This window comes from Macaca thibetana, chromosome 7 (genome assembly GCF_024542745.1).
Source record: "Macaca thibetana thibetana isolate TM-01 chromosome 7, ASM2454274v1, whole genome shotgun sequence".
Taxonomy (NCBI): domain Eukaryota; kingdom Metazoa; phylum Chordata; class Mammalia; order Primates; family Cercopithecidae; genus Macaca; species Macaca thibetana.
Window position 1 is genome coordinate 110,380,300 of NC_065584.1, and position 15,932 is coordinate 110,396,231.

Sequence of the window (15,932 nt, forward strand, 5' to 3'; positions counted from 1 at the left end):
TACATATGTCATACATGATTGAGACATATATGTCCAAAAGACGCTCTGCAGGGAACACAGAACTTCAGCTGGGAAGTCAAAGGCAGTGTGCCCAACGTGCCACCCCCTGGCCCCACTGCCTGCCTCCACAGCAGGCTGCTGCAAACTCTCTGTCTTCAGTGCCTGAGGACATGAGGGAGGGTGTGGGTGTGTGCCTACGGGGAGCTCAGCGGGACTAGACAGAGGAAAGGACAGTGGTGTCCCAGGCAGGCTCCGTAGCTCCAATCTTGGGAACAAGGCTCATTCCAAATTAAGTCTGAGCAAGGGAGCACTGTGCATGTCCCAAAGCAAAAAAAAAAAAATTGAAGTGACTACAAATCTTGAGATGAGTAAATGTTATGTATGGTTTTTAATGGACTGGCTAATTGGATCTCATGTAGCAAAACAGGCGGAAACTTCATTTTCATTTTTATATATAAGGTGCCAGAGAGGAAGTACTACATGGTCTCTACTGTCACTGTTCATGGAAGTGAAACTGGTACTATTTTTCTAGAGAACAGTTTGAAAATTTGTATTAATATCAAAAATTTATGTTTTGTCCAATTCCTGGGATTTGTTCAAAGGATATATGTAGGTGCTTGGATCAGAATGTTATCACAGAGAAAAAAAATAGATGTATCATGAATTTTTTACAGAAATCATATAAACACAGTATAACCACATGATGGGATGTGCTATAACACAAAGTTTCATAACAATGTTTAATGACATGGGAAAATGTTTTTTCAATGCTGCGTATTTTAAGTTGTAAAGCTATTCACAAAAGTTTTCAGTGAATGAGGCCACTCAAAAACTACAGGAGACTATGTGCGCATACACAGGCATACACATATGTATTCATGTATGTCTATATGCAGAGACATATAAACATGATACACACCAAAATTAATTCTCTTTGGTCTTGGTGTTATCATAACCATATTCCACACTTTGTAATTTTCTATGTTTTACAAATTTTTAAATCATATTTTGATTCTTGTCCATATAAAATGTGTTACCTTAAAAATTGCAAGTCAGCCAATACATCTGGTTTCATGAAAGAAGCTTTGAACTTGACAATGTATAGCTATGCATGCTTGTATATATATACAAACACATCTCAGTGTCTAGTTCAAAACTTCCAGATATATATGTATCCAAGTTACCTATTATGCTATTTGATATTTACCTATATGCTCTTTGATACCAATCATGAAGCAAAAATGTGACAATGCTGCCCCCAAGAGGCCATTCAAGGAATATGTATATTTACTAGCCGTTTTCAAATAAGAACGAAACAGACCCCGCAGCTGGCTATACTGCACTGGAAAAGAGAAAAAACCAAAACCAACCAATCAAAAAAAAAAAAAAAAAAGACAGTGGCTCTAGGAGATTAAAATATAATTGCCAAGGACTCATGACTACTAAATGACAATCAGGACCTGAATTTAAGTCAGCCTAACTCCAAAGTCCACAATCTTTTCACTACATATTTCCCCAATTCATGAATTAAGCAGTGGTTTCCATTCATGGGGAAAATCTAAATGGAGTGTAAGCAATCATAAAAATATGTCTTCCTTAAAGTAAAAGCAGCATAGTGTGCAAAAGAGATGATGCAGCGTGGTATTCAGTGCACGACTGTCTAGTGTTGTTTTACTTGGTGCAGCGTATTCTACTACAATGGTAAAACTGTCAACACGCTACAATGTTTGCCCAGATCTTTCTATTAAACAGGCACGGGCAAGTGAGCTTGGGTGGAGCAGCGGCCAGGTTCTCTGAGACAGGCAGAACCACGTGGTGCAGACAGAGCTAGCCTTCTAGGGACTCCCTCCTTGCCTGTTGCAGTCACAAGAGCCTACGGAGGGGACTTGCTCTCCTGCCACGGGCCCAAAGACCAGGGGGACATTCCCTAAGGTGACCCTCACTGTGTGTTCTCACATGAGTTGGCACTTTCAGAAGGTGTGGGAAGACGGGAGCTGAAAGGGAGCCACTGCCTCCCAACTCACTTGGTTATTATCTCTATATGCTCTTTATAACTTACATAGTGGTGTATGTATGGTCAGATCTGGTGTGGTCTGAGACAGGTGGCCACCCTGTACTTCAGGCACTTATCTGGGGGGGACTAGGGACCTGCTGCTACACAATGACAACCAGAAGTTCTACCTCCCCTCACCCAAGAAAATAATTAAGGGACGGTCATCCATCTGGACCCTAGATGACCTCAGGCCAGTCACGGGGTTCAGCTCCCTAACTTCTCCAGCCCTACAGAGGAAGGTGTGGTGGGGAGGAACTGCTCTGCGCTTCCTTGGAGTGATCTGACTGCCCTGCCTAATGCTGGAAGCCTAACTCTGGGCATGGCTCTGTAAAATGGCTCATTCCATTTGCTGAAAGATGGTCCTCAAAGAAATTGTTCAGTACTTTATAGGCAGCCTCTAGAGGATGCAATAGGAGATGTTTGCTGCTGTCTTTGGGCTGATTCTGAGAAGCTGCTGAATTTCACTGGTAAAATTCAGTGAATGCATGACCCACTCGTGGTAGGAAGTTCTTCAGAGCCAATATCATGGATAAGTTCCAGAAAAATGCCTCAGGCTCCCTCCCTGCCAGACATTTGGGGAGCAAACAGCATACATTCCCTCAGCCTCTTTCGAATCTCTTTTGTAAAGAATTCCAGTTTACTCAATTGTGCGTATCTCTGAATACTAATTTAAAGGAATTCTGAAGCATGGCAGGGATTTCCCATTTAAAAATCTTATTCAATATGGTTAACCATAATTTATTGTATATTTGCAAGAAGGTAGAAGAGAGGGAGAGGATTTTGAATGTTTACAACACAAAGAAATGGTACATGTTTGAGGTGATGGATATGCTAATCACCCTGATTTGATCATTATACACTGAATACATGTATCGGTCTGTATTTCATCTAAATGTACAATTCTTATGGGTCAACTAAAAATAAAAGGGAATTTTTTAAAAGCAATTGTATTTAAGTACAATAACCTGTATGGAGTCAATTTTAAGAAAATGGTAACTGAACTCCTGCAAACATTTCTAGATGTTTGTCTCAGGTTAAAAGGGCATCATGGGAGCTGGGCATGGTGGCTTACACCTGTAATCCCAGCACTTTAGGAGTCTGAGGTGGGTGAATCACCTGAGGTTAGGAGTTCAAGATCAGCCTGGCCAATATGGTGAAACTCTGTCTCTACTTTAAAAATACAAAAATCAGCTGGGCATGGTGGCAAGCACCTGTAATCCCAGCTACTTGGGAGGCTGAGGCAGGAGAATCACTTGAACTCAGGAGGTGGAGGCTGCAGTGAGCCGAGATCACGCCACTGCACTCCAGCCTGGATGACAGCAAAACTCCGTCTCAAAAATAAATAAATAAATAAATAAATAAATGGCCTCATGGGAACCTAGTTTGTTCTCCACTTTCATATTTTGTCTTTTTACTTAGGTCCAACATCTGAAAAAAATTAAAGATACATTTTTATTTGAAAAATTAACCAAATTTTCATATTTCTTCCGATGTTTGGTATCATAAGTAATATAGTAGACACCTTTGTGCATAAATCTTATTCCGTAGTCCTAATTATTTCCTTGAGATGGATACTATGTGGGCATGACTGGATCAAAGTATACCGTCGGCTTTCCATGACTTGACAGTGTGGCGTCTTCCCGACCAGAAGGGCCCTGGCACTGAAGTGCTCGACCATGGGGTGATTCGTGGTTTAGTGATTCCTAGTTCACCAGTAGTTTGCACAGCCGTTTCACCAGCTTTGAAATCCATGGGTAAAACTGCTGTGGCATTCTAGCTAGTGGTTTAGTGATTCCTAGTTCACCAGTTGTTTGCACAGCCGTTTCACCAGCTTTGCGAAATCCATGGGTAAAACTGCTGTGGCATTCTAGCTAGTAGTTTAGTGATTCCTAGTTCACCAGTAGTTTGCATAGCCGTTTCACCAGCTTTGCGAAATCCATGGGTAAAACTGCTGTGGCATTCTAACTAGTGGTTTAGTGATTCCTAGTTCACCAGTAGTTTGCATAGCCGTTTCACCAGCTTTGCAAAATCCATGGGTAAAACTGCTGTGGCATTCTAGCTAGAGCTCTATCATATTAAAATTCATAACACTTGGAAGTGGAACTATTTCCACTTTCCAAATGTTGTATATGACTGAAAAAGAAAACTCATTATCAACCTTGCAGCTCATTAGCAGACTCTTCCTCCGCACAAACAGCCACTAATTACCACTGGCAAGTCGCTCTGGTTCTCACCTCTCCTTGGCTCCCTTCTGGGCATGACACTCCCAAAAAACCACTCTTGATCTAATGATGCTGTGTCCCTCGAATTTTCAGATGTGGTGGATTAGACAAGAACGCTGCTCAGACCTGAGCTGAAATTCCTGTGACCTCCTCACTGGCTGTGTGATCCTGGGCTGGTTATCAAACACCCCTAAGCCTTACTTTCCCTGTTCATTATGGTCACAGTGTCACCTGGCTGGCAGGGCTGTCTGAGGGCTGAAGGACGCTGTGTCTGTGAAGTTGCCTGCTATACAGACTCAGTATGAGGCCCCCTTCCTGCCTCTCCCCCTTGTAAGGAATGACACTAACTCCCCATCCCATTCAGGCAACAATGTTTCAGAGGAGAGAGTGTGTCCCATTGTCTCCTAGAATTAAAACTTCATACCTTGGCTGGGCACGGTGGCTCACGCCTGTGATCCCAGCACTTTGGGAGGCCGAGGCCAGTGGATCACCTGAGGTCAGGAGTTCAAGACCAGCCTGGCCAATGTAGTGAAACCTCCTCCCTACTAAAAATACAAAAATTAGCCAGTCATGGTGGCGCACACCTGTAACCCCAGCTACTTGGGAGGCTGAGGCAGGAGACTTGCTTGAACCTGGGAGGCGGAGGTTGCAGTGAGCCAAGATCGCACCATTGCACTCCAGCCTGGGTGACACAGTGAGACTCCATCTCAAAAACAAGAACAACAACAACAACAACAACAACAAACTGCATATCTTGTGATACACCTTTCAGGCTTTGGATCCAAAGATTTGATTTAGATTTAATTAGGATGAGAATCAAGAGCACTAGTCCGATGAGGACCGGGAGTGTATTTTCATTCCATGATCAGAACACAGGCATCCCCATAGTAACCAAATCCAGCATTCCTCCCAGCCCTGCGTGAACTCTCAGACATCCTCCAACACCTTGGCCTCTGTCTCCACACCTGCTGTCTACACACAGGGCTAAGACTACACTCGCTTCTCTCCAAACCCTTCCTTTTTCCATGGACTGATGGCTAAGGACTTATTCTCAACGCTTGCAACATTTCTCAGCTTTTCAACAAACCTCTCTACATCAACAAGGAGATGTCCAAGGACACTGATGCTCAAAACTCACATCTCCATCTTTGGGCAAACACGTTGAAGATCAATGCAAGGAAAGACAAAATGCCAAGATGTGTGCTCTAGGCTCCCTCATCACAGCTCCTTATCGGGCTGTTACCAGGACAGTCCTGCTGCCAAATAGATTTAGAACTGTGAGACGAGGCAACAAATGTGAGAGAAGTCACCTTTGCTCATTTCCACCTGCCAGCATCATTTCACAAAGCCCCTGATTGTGTCTCCAGAAAGACCCTTGAAGCCCAAACAGGATAGAGCACACAGCCCCCACATCTCTTGCCTGAGTCATTACACTCTTTACAAGATAAAAGCACCAGTCCTTGCCTTTTCCTACACAGAAGTAAGGTCTGAGGGGGTTAGTGATTATGCCTCTGCAAACCATAACCAGATGTGCCCTTGCACCCAAGCTGTGATGAGATGTTGCACAGGCTGATCATCCACCACCCGTGCACAGCAACAGGATGAAACACTGCGAGGAGCCCCTGGTAAACCCTCTCCAAAGGGCGGCTCCCAGGCTACAGGCCTCAGGCTGCAGTCCCCTCTAAGACCTCTGAACAAAATTAACTTTAGTTCCTTAAAAGCTTGATTTTATTCCCCTTTAATCAACAGGACACAGTGTGTCAGAGCATTCACCAGAGCATATACTAGGAAACACAGATCCTCCAAAGACGAAAGCATCAATATTAGTTTCTACTATGATTACACTTTTAAATATAAAGTTTACTGCGAAAAATTGTAGCAAGATAGAGAAATTCCAATACCTACACAAAAGGAATGTGCTTCCTTTTTTTAACTTGACTTTAATGCTGTTTTTTTCAATTTAAAAAATATTTTCTGGGCCAGGCGCGGTGGCTCAAGCCTGTAATCCCAGCACTTTGGGAGGCCGAGGCGGGCAGATCACGAAGTCAGGAGATCGAGACCATCCTGGCTAACACGGTGTAATCCCGTCTCTACTAAAAGATACAAAAAACTAGCCGGGCGAGGTGGCGGGCGCCTGTAGTCCCAGCTACTCGGGAGGCTGAGGCAGGAGAATGGCGGGAACCCGGGAGGCGGAGCTTGCAGTGAGCCGAGATCGCGCCACTCACTCCAGCCTGGGCCACAGAGCGAGACTCCGTCTCAAAAAATATATATATATATTTTCTGAAGCCTACTTCCGTAGACTCACTTTGGAAACTTTGAAAAACTCTAAAGGAGCCTTTCTCATTGATCAATTTATTGATTTACCCAAGGCAATGAATAATTCAAAATTTTAAAAATGACTAACAGTCCATTTAAATTATAAACACTAAAACATAACCTCAACATTGGAATGTTATCCAAGCATGTGAGAAATGGGCTTTTAAAACTTTCAAAGGCTACACAATTGCAACAAAAGAAAAGAAAAAATTCCTTTTTTTTTCTTTTTCTTTTTTCGAGACAGGATCTCTGTCACCCAGGCTGGAGCACAGTGGTACAATCATGGCTCACTGCAACCTCAAACTCTTGGCCTCAGGCGATCCTCCCACCTCAGCCTCCCAAGTAGCTAGGACCACAGGTGCATGCCTCCTTGCCTGGGCGATTTTTTTTTTTTTTTTAGAAACAGGGTCTCACTATATTGCCCAGGCTAATCTCGAACTTCTGGCCTCAAGCAATCCTCCCACCTCAGCCTCCCAGGGTGTTGGGATTACAGGTGTACAGGCATGAGCCACCACGCCCTGTCCTCCTTAGATGTTTTTTATATAATAATTTTTCCCTGTCTGACATTATCTGCGCCATGGTTCCAAAGATGCTCTTGAGCTTGAACCGAATAAACGAGTCCGAACAACAAACGGCCACGGACCTGTGGCAGCCCAGGAAAAGAACGTCCAAGAGCGCTGGTGTGGGCAAATGGCAACGGGGAGCCCCCAGCACACACGCGCTGCCGTCTCAGACCTGCCGTCGGAACAGCTCCGTGGCGCCGCTCTCGCCGCAGGATGGGCAGCCGCACCTGCCCCCGCACCTGCCCCCGCACCTGCCCCGCACCTGCCGCACCTGCCCCGCACCTGCCCCGCACCTGCCCCGCACCTGCCGCACCTGCCCCGCACCTGCCCCGCACCTGCCGCGCCTGCCCCCGCATCTGCCGCACCTGCCCCCGCACCTGCCCCGCACCTGCCCCGCACCTGCCCCGCACCTGCCGCGCCTGCCCCCGCACCTGCCCCCTGCCCCCGCACCTGCCTGCCCCCGCACCTGCCCCGCACCTGCCCCGCACCTGCCCCCCCCTGCCCCCGCACCTGCCGCACCTGCCGCACCTGCCCCCGCACCTGCCCCGCACCTGCCCCCGCACCTGCCCACCTGCACCTGCCCCCGCACCTGCCCCGCACCTGCCCCCCCCGCACCTGCCCCGCACCTGCCCCCGCACCTGCCGCACCTGCCCCGCACCTGCCCCGCACCTGCCCCGCACCTGCCCCGCACCTGCCGCACCTGCCCCACACCTGCCCCGCACCGTCCCCTGCCCCGCCCGCTCCCGCCCGGCGCTCACCGCATGGTGTAGAGCAGGGTGCCGTCGTCCTCCAGCCGCAGCAGCTTGTTGGGCGTGGTCATGTTGTGCGCTATGGACTTCTTCCCGTTGTGGAAGAACGTGTCTGGGGTCCAGATCTTGCTGGCAAGGAGGTTGTTGAGAGGGAGGCGCTGCATGGGCCCCTTAAACCGGAGCCTTTCATCTTTCCAGCTTTGTCGGAAAAACACGTCTATGGTGTACTCCTAGTGCAAAGGAAGGCACGAGGCAGGTCAGAGGGCACGGGGCTGGGGCGGGGTCCGCGGGGCGGAGGAAGCATTGTCCGCCCAGCCATGCCCCGGGACTTACCATTTCCGTGTCGGACACCGGGCCGAAGCTGGTGACGTAGATGTCGGTCCTCACCTGGGTGATGCGCTCTGAAACACAGACACAGGTCCCTCGGCTGCAGCGACTCACCTGCGCGTCTGTCACACGCTCGTGCCCGCAGTCCATCAACCAGTGCCACCCTCTGCAACCGGGGGCTTTTGCAGTGCGTTTCGTAAACCTGGAGGACTTGACAATCGCCGGATGAAACCAAGCTGCTCCCCACTATACCATGAAACGAAATTCCCATCCTACAGAACACGGCTTGGCTCTCCTCCTCCTTCTGCCCCCTGGGGAGCAGTCCTGGGAACAGCTGGGCTGAGGCCTGGCTATGGGGCCTTGGGGTTTTGCAAACACCTGAGCTTCCATTTCCTCCTCTGTAAACTTGGAACAATGATGCCAGCCGGGCAGCTTAGAGCCATGCCATCACCACAGAGAGGGGCTTTAAAAAGGGTCAGACAATTCAGGATGAGGGGAGCTGAATTTCCAATCAAAGCTGGAGGTCCTGGGTGGTCTCTGGGAGAGGATGATGAGAATGTGCCCAGTGTGCCCTGAGACAGGAAGGAAGGCCCACTTCTCGTTAGGCAGCATTTTGAAATATTATTATAGAAAGCCCTATCGTGGGAGACAATGATTTCAAACAAAATTATTGCAAATAGGTAAAGTGATAAAAGTGGCTAATACTATTTGGGGGAAAACCTGTGTGGTTCCCTGGGTACTACCAGGGCCCTGTAAGTCCCCGAGGTCATGAGTATGAAGCAATTCTAAGTGCACCCCAGCCCACGCCGAGTAACTTCCAGCCACACTGTGGGGCTGCCTCTCCAGCAGCTGGCGGTGTGATGATCGTCCGTCTGCATGGAGTGCATCTGTGCGCGGGCAGGTGTCTACGTGATGCTGTGTGTTGTATGATGCAGTGTGCCTGTCTCCTCATTGAGATGCCAGCCCCAGCAGGGTGGCCTGAGAGGCTCTCCGTGGTCTCCTCCCACTCTGCAGGACTGGAAGGCAGGGAGGATGACAGAATACCACAAGCACTGACGGCAGCTTAGGGCTCCTCTAGATGCTCTGACCCTTCTGAGTGTGTTCAAGGGACTGGATCGCTGGGCACAGAGGCCTAGGAACATAATTCAGAGGGCAGAGTAAGAGACTGTCAAGGAGCCTGTGCCCAAAAGGCAAAGAGTAGCCACTCATGCTTTAAGTGGATCTCCCTGTTAAAAATGCAAATACTAGGCAGGGCACGGTGGCTCGTGCCTGTAATCCCAGCACTTTGGGAGGCTGAGGCAGGGTGGATCGCCTGCGGTCTGGAGTTTGAGACCAGCCTAGCCAACATGGTGAAACGCCATCTCTACTAAAACTACTAAAATTAGCCGGGCCTGGTGGTGCACGCCTGTAATCCCAGCTACTCTGAAGGCTGAGGCAGGAGAATCGCTTAAACCTGGGAGGCGGAGGCTGCAGTGAGCTGAGATCATGCCATTGCACTCCAGCCTGGGCAACAAGAATGAAACTCCATCTCAAAAAAAAAAAAAATGCAAATACTAGAGAACTAAATTTTTTCCTCCAAGAATGTATTCACTGGAAAGTATCTACCTCACCTAACCCAACAAGTTCAGACTCCACATCTAAACTGGAAACTGCACACAATTCTTAGCGCAGCAGTGAAGCTGTGCCAGGTGTGCCCTACCGAGAGCAATCTACATCAGTTCATTTTTATTGAATTCCATAAAGTCAAAGTAAATACTAGGACTGTGGCCACAGTGAAGCATTAAATGTATAACCCATAAAGCTATAAAGGATGACTGCGTTCCACAGTGGATTTCTGAAAAGGACTCGCATAGATACAAGAGTATGAGGTTGATTTTATATTATTTCTTAACATAGGGTAATCTCAGCGTTAGTAACACCTAAAAGCCGGTTCCTCCTTAAGTTAACCAGACTAGACATTCAGATTATCTGGGAATAGGGGATTTTGCAAAGATGCTTGGGGGAGACCACTTCCCCCAGGTTCTTGCGTCTAGAAAATAACAGAGGAGGCATGATCCTTGGCAAGAGTGGAACAGCCATCAAACCAAAATCCTGGCAGGGAAGCTCTTTCAGAAATCGTTTGAATCAGCACAAACACAAGCTTGAGATGAGGCGTAAGCCCTTCCTAGATCCTCGCCGGGCTCAGCCGAGGACAGCACACTCACCTCCCAGCCCGGGCCGAAGTCTGTTGTCATAGCCATCCAAAAGCCCATCCAAGATCCTGGTAAATATCGTGATGTTGTCATTGGTCTCATCTTTCACTGAACTGGTTGGCATCTGTGAAAAGCTTTTAAAAAGAGAAACAAGAGAAAGCATTAAAACATATTATCTCTTACAAATTCTTCTCAAGATACAGAAACCAGGGAGTCACGTGGAGGCTTGTCTCCTGAGACCAGGATCTGAGAACACAGCTCCCACATTGCCTAGGGGATTATTTGGCCTCGATACACCTCAGTTCTCGAACATCCAAGGATACTCTGCTTGGGGCTAGTTATCCAACCACCTAACCTGAGGCTCAAAGTCTATCATTCTGTGATTCTGAGGAGTTGGTTTATGTCAATATTTTAGCCGTTTTAAAAAACCAATTAGCGATTAGCCACTGAGCATGGACTGGCAGAGCCTAATCCACTCACAGGGGATTTCAGAAGTGTGGTTTAAACACACAAAAACCGAGTTCTGGTATTGCTAGAGTCACCTGCAACTGGGCACTGGGGCGTGGTGGCGACACTGTGCCCAAACCTCACTGCATCCTTAGTTGGACTGGGAGCATTTGTGCTGTGAATGATATGCCAGGACTGGGGAGTGAGTGACAGACATGATGGAGTTTGTGTCATCTCTGGGGTCCTGCCCCTTCAGTGGGCCAGCTCCCAGCACATTCTGTGGGACCCAGCGTCACAATAAACCCTCGAGAAGAGTGGGCTGAGCCTCAGGGAAGACACAAGAACATTTTTTGTTTGTTCAATTAAGTTATCCAGATTCCAAAAGCGTATGTAGTATGAACAGAACAAAACTAGAAACTGCCTTAGCAGATCTAGACAAACTGAGGATGGTATCTGGGGGGACAGAGAGACCACAGGCCCAGAAGACAGACCCACAGCTGAAGAGCATGGATCCCACCTCAGGTTTCCACAGCTGCTTTCAGATGTGCAAAGAGCAACCGGTTTTGAATTACTGAGCACTTGACTGCAAATTTGGCTTCAAGGGGACTTACCAAACTGAAAGCCAGCTGTGGTTCCCAAGAAGTGAGCGCCCTGGGCACTTGGGAGAAGAACACGTGATTCCTGGTACTTCCCTGAAGTGCCTGGCTGTGGGGCCCTAGCTCTGCTTAAGGCGCTTTCTCTCCCATGAAAGGGCTGAAATCCAGGCTGAGAGCCACCAGACGTGGAGAGATGCTGAGGTCAGAATCGATGCCGGTCTGCTCCACCCTGTTCTTAAAAGTCAGTCATTTTCATTGATTGCATCTAAACAGATCAATTCTTTGCTAGCCCTAAAGCTATTCCCTTTTGAATAGAATAAGAGAATAAAGAATAAAAGAATAAAGTTCTTTTGATCTAATTTTCACATCCCCATAAAAATGCATATAGTTGAAGCTCTAACAAGCTAAAATTCATTCCTGTTAGTATGGAGCCCACAGACGTATACTTTTTTAACTCTGTGATTTCATATTTGAAGACATTAAATTCCCCTTTCTCTAACATTCCGTTAGTTGCACACTTCGGAAAGACAAAGCACTAAGCCTAGCATAGCTCCTTCCAGTGAACAGCTTTCTTCTTCAGGGTTTTGTGGGAGGAAGAAAGAAGGTTATATTTTGTACCTGCCCAGTTGTGTAACTATTGGTCAAACCAGATCTGGCCTCATGATGGACTTCATAATTATCGTCGAGTTTGCAACTCAATTTTAGGCCATGTCCAGGTGCTCAATTTTTGGAAGGTCCTTGTTGTCTCTTTATCGTACCAATTGAGGTAGTAATAGAAAAAGCAAATCTTAATGTTGAAATTAAAGTTTTCTAAGCTACTCCATTCTCTGTTGTGAAAATGTTCCTAAACTGTGTTAGATGGTAACAGCCCTGGCTGTCCAGAGACAAGGGCTTGACTTCATGACTGACCATTCGGAGGCTGTGCAGCCGCCGTGGTGTCTCTGTGAACATTGTTTTCCGTGGCTCTCTCCAGAAGCGGAGATAAAGACACACTGCTCTGCCAGTTTTAGGGAAACACCATCCCACCAGGCTCTGATTCCCACTCACAAATACCCTAATCAGTTCCCACAGTGGTGGAACAGAATGCTATGCTTAAGAATTTCAAAGCTCAGATTGTACTTCTTGATCAAAATTATTTTCATTAGTTTCGGTATATCTACACACATCTGCACATAATTACACTTTTCGTGGAGGAATTTCGGTGTCTGCCCTTTCCTGTCATAACTGCCTTTTGCATTTACCTGCAGACCTTTCTTTGTATGACAGGGGCCACGGCAGGGGATTTGCAGTGTTGTCCTTGCTGTATTAACTGAAGATAGCTGCTGGGAGGGAAGAAACAGATTCTTAAAAAGCTCTGACGATGCCTGTCAGGGTAGGAGCAGAGGGTTTTGTTTGTTTGTTTTTTGTTTTTTCATGAACTGGGGGCCCTCCTCTGTCCATAGACCATCCTCAAAAATGCTTCATCTGCAGTGCGTGGTTATGAAATACGCCGCTTCCACAGCCATGGAGAGAAAGGCCCTTGCGTATCATAGAAGGCAAATGCTATGTTTTCTCAGCCCCTGGTGTGTAAGTGCCTTCATACAGGAGACCTTCACAGATGCCTGGGGAAATGGCTAGGGCCTCTATCAAGCTACATGATCTTTAAGAACTGCTGCTAAGCTGAGGAGGAACTTCAGCTGGCTTTGTTCCATTTTGGCTCATTGAAAGCACTGGAAAAAAAAACAGAAATCCAGGGCTACGCCTTTGGTGAGCAATAATGTGCAGCCTGTGACGGATGAGTCCTACAGGTGGAAACCGAGATGTCCTCGGCCCAGGAAGCGCTCACTCCATTTAGGGTCAGCAGGCAGCCTGGACTCGCCGACACGCCACTTCTGTGCAGTGTGTGACGGATGAGTCCTATGGGTGGAAACCGAGATGTCCTCGGCCCAGGAAGCGCTCACTCCGTTTAGGGTCAGCAGGCAGCCTGGACTCGCCGACACTCCACTTCTGCTTTGCTTAACTGCACTGAGTACAGCCCAGGAGCTCTGCTCATCCTGAGGTCGACCAGAGTCCACCAGAGTCCACGAATGCTTCAAGGACAAGTCAAGTCTCCGCTCTTTAGGGAAGCGAATTTTTGTGAGCTGAGATTATATCCCTATTACTAACAACAGTCTTGGACATAATAGAAATACTTGAAAATTTGGTGACTTACCCTTCAATTTTAGTCTGGGTTAATTCACTAGGTTCTCTTAAAATAGGAATTAGTTCCTTATATTGAATGCATATTCTCTACAAAACATGTCCCACTTATGCCATATTCTCAGTTCTAACATTTTCCTTATTTGGTACTTGAAAGAGTACAAGTCGTGACGTCACTTCTGGAGAAGAAAAAGTCATTTCGGTATTGTCATTCCACGACGCGTGCTAGTGAAGGCAGTGTGTGATGTGCTTCTTTGTGACGTAATCTTCCTTATATGGATGACCACTTCTGACTTACGTAGAGTGAGTTCGATAATGGCAACTGCAGACGTATTTTGATTGGAAATTACTTTGGACGTTGAACTGGGTTTGTTTGTTTTAAGCTGCAGCTTATCCGTCTTCTTAAATTTTGTTCTTCCCCAGTATTCAATGACTTCTAAAAAAAGGTCTCTTCCGTTTACTTGTCCGTTGCTTTCAGGTCATTAAATGAGTACCTCTAAATGGCACCATTGTGTGATGTTTTCCTCAAATGCCCATTACCCATCACTTAAGCATCATATTAGAAAAATAACAGCAATGCAACAGAAAAACAAAACCAAGATGCACACTGGCTGGACAGTGAGGGTCAATCCTAGGGTTCCAAATAACAGCTTTCCCCTCTTAAGGTAGAAAACATGGACAGACGCCACATTGTTTTATGAAGCTCTGAGTCTGTGCCATGGAACACCATGCTAGAACTCTCCGATATTCCTGCCAAATCCTAAAATCCCCCAGTTCTCCCTGCAGCTCCCAAAACCCTGCTGAAGTGCATGCCTCACTCTTCATGGAGGTTCTGCATTCTTGCCCTTGACACTGCTGCCCGGCTTAGAATCCTGCTGCCCACAAGGTAAAACCCAAGTCCTCTGGTCCCACAGGCCAGAGCCACCTCTCCCACCCTGCCCTCCTTCCTCGACTCGGCCCCATCCCTCCTTCCAGACACACTGGGGGTCCTGCATAGGTGATGACACAGTGATGCTCCATCCCAGTCCTTACACACGTTCTCCCCATTCTCTCGCCATGGCCATCAGCAAGCACATCTGCTCTAATATCACCACTCTTTAAAAGAGCCTTTCATTCACCCCACATTCCCTTCCAGTCACTGCTCCATTCTTTGCCCGTCTTCTCATGAAAACTCACTGGGAGGTTTGTCCGTATGAGCAAACCCCGCTGCCTCCCCTCCCTTCTCTTGCAATCACTTTGCCAGGCCTTCACTGCCTGCATCCCAAGGAAGCTTCTCTTCGGGAGGCCAGGAATGAACTCCACATGGCCAAATCTGAAGATCAAGTCTTGGTCCTCAGCTTAGTTGACCTGTGGGCAACATTCCTACAACCCCTTTCCGCTTGACCTCAGGGCGCAGCTCTGTCTTTCTCTCTACTTGCCTCTTCCCCTCCGTCTTGCTGCCGCCCTTACCTTCCTGACCTCAGAACACAAGCATGCTCCATGGCACCATCCAGACACCCTTTCCTTTCTGTCTACACTTAACCTCTGACTGTCTCATCCAATCCAGTGGCTTAAATACTTCCCAATGTATGGAAACACCTCAGGTCCACACCTCCAGCCCAGTCCCTCTCTGTCCTCCAGACCTCTACATCCACTGGGAGACCTAGCAGTGTCTCCAGGGGCTTCCCATACCACCACTGCACCTGTGGCCTTCTGTACCCAAACCTCTTCCCTACTGCCCTCTCCAGCTCAATCATAGGCAGGTGAACCTGTCAGGTTTTCTAGTAAAATACCTAGGGGTCATCCCTGACTTCTCTCTTTCCTTCATGCCCACAATAACCCATCAACTAATGCTGCTGGCCAAAACAGCCATTCCCCTGGGCCCCTGCAATCACCTCTTCACTGTCCCCACTGTGTCTTGGGTTAACCCCCTCTCACCTCACTCCAGATTCCATTCTATTCTTTCACTCTGCACCCAGAGTGAGTTTCAATGTTTAAGTCACATCATTGTCACGTCTAAATTGGATCATGTTTCAAACCTACTCGAAACCACTCAGTGGCCCTCTCTGCCCTTCCAGATAAAAGTCAACTGTCCTTCCTGATGTTCCCCTGTATGGCCTACTTTCCGAACGTGATCCTGACCCCAGCCCTTCCTCCCTGATGATGCTCTCTCCCCATCTCTCACTTCCTCATGCCTGCCCCTCCGCTGTTCCTAACACGTCAAGCATGCACCTGCCACACAGCCTGGGATTCACCCGCCATTCCTCCTGCCAGTTCAGGTTTCTCTGCCAACAGCTTTGCTCACATCCT

The 15,932-nt window shown here is 47.6% G+C and overlaps 1 protein-coding gene across 4 annotated transcripts in view; it reads right to left on the bottom strand.

Moving 5' to 3' along the window:
- GABRA5 (gamma-aminobutyric acid type A receptor subunit alpha5) overlaps positions 1–15,932 on the bottom strand; it is an 81,009-nt gene that overhangs the window by 56,549 nt on the left and 8,528 nt on the right. For all 4 annotated transcript variants that reach the window (XM_050796155.1, XM_050796154.1, XM_050796157.1 and 1 more), the window contains 3 exons: positions 10,435–10,556; positions 8,237–8,304; positions 7,913–8,133 (listed from right to left, as the gene is read on the bottom strand). In XM_050796155.1, the coding sequence (XP_050652112.1) occupies positions 7,913–8,133; positions 8,237–8,304; positions 10,435–10,556 (411 nt within the window). The remainder of the gene's footprint in view (positions 1–7,912; positions 8,134–8,236; positions 8,305–10,434; positions 10,557–15,932) is intronic.